The 6,722-nt window shown below is 46.1% G+C and overlaps 1 protein-coding gene across 1 annotated transcript; it reads right to left on the bottom strand.

Moving 5' to 3' along the window:
- Positions 1 to 549: 549 nt before the first annotated feature.
- Positions 550 to 4,725, bottom strand: S1PR1 (sphingosine-1-phosphate receptor 1). Its single transcript, XM_084211001.1, has 2 exons — positions 4,593 to 4,725; positions 550 to 3,353 (listed from the first exon to the last, which is right to left on the bottom strand). Exon 2 carries the CDS (start codon positions 3,219 to 3,221, stop codon positions 2,082 to 2,084), a length of 1,140 nt encoding a protein of 379 aa, XP_084067127.1. The 5' UTR covers positions 3,222 to 3,353; positions 4,593 to 4,725; the 3' UTR covers positions 550 to 2,081.
- Between the last annotated feature and the right edge of the window lie 1,997 nt (positions 4,726 to 6,722).

The raw sequence follows: 6,722 nt of genomic DNA, 5'->3' as shown, positions 1-6,722 counted from the left end.
GGGAACAGCCACGAGAAAGGAAATGGAAGTCAAACCTTTGGGAGAAGTAACGCAGTATCTGTTCAACAACACTGCCACGGTCTTCGCTGGCAGACCCAATGGAGCTGCAGCGCTCGCGCAGCTGAGCCACCATCCTGTGTTTCATAAACTTCCTTGACGTTTGCAATAAGCTAAGAATTGAACTTATGAATTATATTGGTGATACAAGTGAATTACTTCACTTTTCTACTCTAGGCAGTCGTGGCAAAACTAGCAACTGTCTGGTTTCCTTCTGTTTGTAATTCATTGGCTGTCAGAGAAGAATTGCTCTTGTAGAGATTCTTCTAGTGGCATTTCAGCCATACAGCACATGCTGACAAGAAAGTTATAGCTTAAAATTCGTTTTGTATTTCACATGATCCTGTGACATTCCACGTTATGTCCCCACGGAAAGGACTTAATCCCAGCATGTACTAAAATCAAGGAATTCTTTCACTGACTTCTGTGGAAACCACACATGGCATGAAACTACCACAATAGTCCAAAACTGCTAGTAATCTGATAACAGACTCATTTAAAAAATCAGTTTATTAATGTTTAGAAGTCAATAAAGCTATGTGCAAATTGAACAATAAAAGTCAGAAACATTTTAAATACTATTTTTTAAACCAGAAAAAAAAACCCCAACAGTTTAATTGCACTGGAAATTTTACTACAAAGGCAATACATTTTCTTTACAAATACCAGTCCTAGGAGTTGCTGATGACTGTAGATAAGTCAATTGCTCTCAGCTACCCCAGATATACCACATTTGTTATAGTAACACTCTAGGCGCATGAAGACTCCTGTATCTTATTTACATTGTACACATTCAACCCCATTAGCACAGGTTAGAAAAATAGAGAAGTAAAAATGATGCTGTAAAACAAATACATTCAATTTAACAACAGGTACTTCTTCCATGATAAAATACAGACATCTTTGCTGAAATTATAAACATTAATAAAATGTGCCAAAATGTATTGCATTTTGTTATGGAAGTGCATTTATCTATAGTCATTTCACTTCAACTTTCTTTTTATTTTTTCTGAAGCCCAACGTACTCTTATCTGATTTTCCAACTGATTTTCCAACTTTTGGAAAGACTGTGAAACTGACACTGAAATACCCCTTCAGCTTTTAGCTCTTCTTACTTAGGCAAAAATCCCGCTGTTGTCAATAGTATTTTTTTACTATTTTGTAGACTTTCAAGTCATCTTGAAGAGAAATGATATTTAGTTCTTTCTTGCATTTTTCATGATAATGCAGTTTATTTAATGCTATAGAATAAAAAGGCAATCAAAATATGGGGCCAAATGCCCTTCTGAGCTACTCCATTAAATGTGACGCAGCCAATGGAATTGTACAGGCGAAAGTAACTGCAGAATCTAGCTCATGGTCTTCAAATGTAATACAGACTGACAGCAAAAATTCACAGCTATGATCTTGCTAAGTAAAACCCCAAGAGCTTTGGACTCTGCAAACAAAACCTTATGACTTAACTAAAAGCTCTGCAAAATTATGCCAATTATGGTTGCATGTGGTCTAAGTTATATTTGTGTGATCTCCTTCCATGTTATGTACTAAACAAACACACTTCTTACCAACGATACCAGAGCCACCACTAAATTCAGTACAGAAAGATCTTTGTGTCAGTGGTTTGCTGTGAAGAGAAAAAACTTCACATTCTTCTCACAGGGAAAAAAAAAAAAAAGATTCATTCTCCCTTTCCCTCCTCCCCCTCTTTCTTTCTCTCACACACACCAGGCATCATTTCACCAAGGCATCAGTCTTTCAGAGTTACTAAGGAGATTTCAGGATATGAATGCGCCTGACAATCCTGAGCTGCCTCAGCGCAAAGACAAAACATGCTCCAGGGAAAAAGATTTTCAAGCCAGAACAGTGTGTCCCATTTCTTGAACTCCAGCCTCGCAAGTGCACCGTTTGCCTCATTAGAACTAATGCTACTTGCTCACTCAGCCCAACGCTGCTGCTGTGAGCAGGAGGCGTCCCAGCTCCCTGATTTCAGAGGAAAACTCTGAAATACACCCCCATGGTTACTCCTAAGAAGATGAGGTAACATTGCCCGAAGACATGATGGTTTCAGGATGGTCACCGTCCTCCTTCTGTGGGTGTGAGGAGTTGTCAGATTTACTCCGGCTGAACTCCATGCCCCCAATGATCGGCCGTTTGAATTTGGTCCCAGAATCTGCTGGGGGACATGTGCAGCAGCACAAAATCTTGATGAAAGCCCTCCGCATCTCTTTGTTTGTCAAGGTGTAGATGATAGGGTTCGTGGCTGAATTGAGCACAGCCAGTACTAAGAAATACTCTGCTTTATAGAGGATTGGGCAGGCCTTCACTTTGCACCCCACATCCAGTAAAAGGAGGATGAACAGAGGAGCCCAGCAGGCAATGAAGACACTCAGGACTATGATCACTGTCTTGAGCAAGGCTAGTGACTTTTCTGAGCTCCTGGTAGCTTTGGTAATGTTTTTCCGAAATGTCAGCCTGCGGCTCCTAGTCCTCACCATGGAGTAGATCCTGCAGTAGAGGACCACAATAGATAACAAAAGGCCAGTGAAAACAGTTGTGCAAAAGAGAATATAGTGCTTGTGGTAGAGAGGCAGCACAGTGGAGCAGTTGGACAAGAGGTTCTTGCAGTTCCAGCCCATGATCGGGAGCCCCCCAAGGATCGCGGAGATGACCCAGCACGCACTGATCAGCAAGAAGGAGCGGAAGCTGTTGCTGCCATTGTGGAGTTTCATCTTCAGCATGGTGATGTATCTCTCGATGGCAATGGCTAGCAAGCTGAACACAGAAGCTGACAAGGCAACAAACATGGTGCCTTCTCTTACAAACCACTGGTTGGGGGTCAGGCTGTAGGTTTTGTGTCCAGATAGCAGGAGGTTGGCAGTGTAAGCCACACCAGCCAGCAAGTCTGAAAGAGCCAAGTTCCCAATAAAATAGTACATGGGTCTGTGAAACTTCTTGGTTTTCCAGATGGTAAGCAAGACAAAAATGTTCTCTAAGATTATAAAGCAGCAAATGATGATAAAAACCACCGACGTCACTTTAATTCCAGTGTCCACACTCTCATTTAGCTTTCCCGTGTAATTATAATGCTCTTTGATGACATAGTTGACATCAGTGTTGGTGGGGTTGCTGGTGACCTTCTGCGGGGCAGTGGTGCCGGAGTTCATGGTGCCTGGCTGGGGACTGCTCCCCCAGCGGTCACCGGATGGTGACGCGGACTGCAAACCCGGTGGCTGCCCCGCAACTCCTTGGCCCCACAGCCTGCCCGGCACTGCTGCGCGGCCTCACAAACTGCAGCCCTGAGAACGAGAGGCACAAAACCCAGACTTAAAAGAAGGAAGACAAACAGTGTAGCAAATGCTAAAGGGTTTAAGATAATCTGCCGTTTTAACTGTGCATCAGAGTCATAAATGTATTCACACGTGAATCAATTTCATTCAGCTGGTAAAATACATTTAAAAGGTGGTTAGGCATATTCAATAGGTAAAGCTAATAAGACAAAAAAAATTCTGTCATGCAGAACTGAACAAGTTGGAATCAGCAAGGATTGTATTGCTGGACTTCTTCCAACACAAAAGATCTCAAAGCTCCCCAGCAGTTAAGTTCTAGTCTTTTTTCTTCAGTGGGAAATACAACAGCAGAGATTAAAAAAGGGAAAGGGCTTGCTTGATTAGATTTAACTCTAAATATATGAAAGTCAGCACAGAAATTACTTGACAGAAGACCTGCATTCTCCTCCATTAATAAAGTCTGAATACACTTCGGAAGGGGATAGTTATGCAATTTACTGATGCCATCTCAAACAGTGGTAAATTCACTGATGTAAATATAAACAAGAGATCATCCCAAAGCTGTAAACAGGTAAGGGGTAGCCTTGCTAAATACAAGAATATACTTTACAAAGCCCACAACAGTAAAAAGTTTAGAGAAACAAGAAAAATATGGAATTAAACTAGAGAGCAAGCCCATTCCATGGGTCTGAAACAAAGAATGTCAAAAAACCCCCTTGCATTTAAGTAACTAGTATCGCAAGCTTTTGAAATGGGCATAATTAAGGAATACGCATATAGAGGAAACCCTCCTTACATATAAAAGTTTTGTAGTAGACATTTAAACAGAATCAAACACATAATATCACGCAAGGAAAGAACAAGCAGATTTGCTAAATTACAGCCTAAGCCGGGCAACGCAGTGGGTTCGGCTCCCTGCACTATTCCCGGGCTCCAGTCCGCATCGCTCCCGGGCATTAAACTCCCATCGCTCCTGTCCCGCACCGCTCCTGTCCCGCACGGCTCCGGGGCTCAGACTCGCACCGCTCCGGCTCCGCTTCGGTCTCTAGCGCGCGTTGCTCCCGTCCCGCACAGTCTCCGCCGCCTGCGGCACGCAGCCGGGCACGCCGGCGTCCAGGTAGCCTCCTCCCCACCCCTTCTGTTTTGTTCCGCGGCCCCGGGGGTCGCGCCGAGCGGGGACCGCAGCGCTGGGACTGGAGGCGTCCCCGCGGTGCGCGGAGTGCGCGGCCGCGGTTCCCCGAGCCTTACCTCGCTCAAGCGCGGCGCGGAGCCCAGACCGGCCCCGCACATCTTGCGTGCCCGCGGAGCAACTCCGGTGGGCGGGCTGGGGGACTCGGTGGTTTTAATGTTTCTGCAGCTGCTGTTCTCCTCCCCGTTTCCGATTCCCAGTCTCCTGACTGCACGCCCAGCCCGCCCCGGCCCAGTTACCGGCGGCGGGACGCTCCCGCCCGCCGCCCCGGCCCTGCCCCGTCCCGCCCGCCGGGGCGTGAGCAGCGGGCCCCGCAGGAACGCGCAGAACTCCCCCGCGGGACACTCTCCGCTGCCGGCCGGGGGACGCGGACGGGGACGCCGCGGTCGGGCCCCAGCCGTCCCTGACCTGGGAGCCACCGCCTCCCGGCACCGGGCGCACCCGGCATTCCGGGGAAGGAGGTGTTGGCACGGACCGGCCTGCTCCGAGCACGGCTCCTGCGCCTGGCGGGACGCCGGGGGCAGCTTCCCGCCCGCCGGCTTTCTTGCCCCCCGAGTAGGCCCAGAAAGGCAATGGCCAAAGGCAGCATCCAGTATGCTACCTCCGTTCTCCCTCTTAGAGGACTGTGTAAGTCATGTTTAAGGAAACACCTGGAAGAAGCTCTTCCATTTTCTCACTACAACCAAGGTGTGTTTTTGCCGTGGCAGGCCCGGTGGCTGCTACCCGCACTCGTGGCCTTCAGAGTGACTCACCAGCGGCTTCTCCCGGGGAGGCAGCAGCCTGATGGGGCGAGAACGGTGTCCGGCTGCGCTCTGTGGGGCAGAAGCCAGAACTGGCCCATGGGGGACAAACTCAGTTCCTGCCACTGTCAAACGCCAGGTGTTGGTGTTTCCAAATGAAAAAAAAACCCCAAACAAACAAAATCAAAAAACCCAAACCAACACCCCAAAACCCCCCAAAAAACTAAAAACCCCAAAACTAACCTCTGTGTGTTCAGAGGATGCTGTAAAACAACTATGTTTGAAAGGATAAAGAAAAGTTTTTAATGCATTTTTTTCAGAAACCAAATTGGCAATGGCAACTACTTAACACTGTTACCACTGTATTATATCATATATCCTTTTTAAAAGAAAAACCACCTTTGGCATATGTGAAATGCCAGCTCTGGTGTATTCTACTGTTGCACTTACATCAGAAATTTTCCTCATCCTTCTTCCCTCTGCTCTTGTTAGCTCCAAATTGAAATGTAAAAGAATATCACAATAGGCCAAAGCACAGTATATTGGGTCTTTCAGTTTAAAACATTTTGCCCCTCAATTAGCTGTAGCAGTTGTTACAGGGAAGCAGCTTTCCTCTGAAAGACAGTACAGTATTCTACCCCCAGCAAGAGGGTCTCTCTCTTATTTATGCTAATAGTCACGCTTCAAGTGCTCCACACCTCTCCCAGAATGACTCAGATAAATTACACTAGCAAATAGACATTTACTCCTCTACCACAAAGCTAGAAACTTGAAAAGCTATTTAGCCTCCTGAGAGCCTGGAGGAACATGCAGCCGTTAAGTCACAACTGTCAGAAAAGGCACATGAGATAAATCATGCTTGAGGTTGACATATGTATCCCCTGCAACTGCCTAACATACCCCAGATATTTCAAGCTTTCCCCCTTATTTACCTAATATATAGAAAATACTAAATAAAAGTGTATTCATTAGGCATTTTCTTCTAGGAAATAATTCTCACATAATTTTAAGTAAGAGGAACATATGAAAGGAGCATGCTTTAATTAAAGGATAGAATGATTCAGGATTTCATTAGTCAGATGTGCAGGCTTTCATGTCCAGGCTATTGGTTACCAGCTGAGAGGATACCAGCTCAGAGATGTGACATCCAACAAATTAATTGTAAGAGGCTATGTAAAATCACAGAACCATAGAATGGTTTGGGTTGGAATGGACCTTAAAGATCACCCAGTTCCTATTCCATTGCCATGGGCAGTTGCACCTTCCACTAGGCCAGAATGCTCAAAGCCCCATCCAACTTAGCCTTGAACACTTCCAGGGATGGGCACATCCACCCTTTCTTTGGGCAGCCTGTTCCAGGGCCTCACCATCCTCACAGCAGACATTCTTATCAATATTGAAACTAAGCCCACTGTCTTTCAGTTTGAAGCCTTTCTCTTGTCCTGATAC

The sequence above is a fragment of the Fringilla coelebs genome (assembly GCF_963513975.1).
Source record: "Fringilla coelebs genome assembly, chromosome: 9".
Classification (NCBI taxonomy): domain Eukaryota; kingdom Metazoa; phylum Chordata; class Aves; order Passeriformes; family Fringillidae; genus Fringilla; species Fringilla coelebs.
The sequence above is the reverse complement of the archived record's forward strand: the minus strand, read 5'-3'. Positions and strand labels throughout refer to the sequence as shown.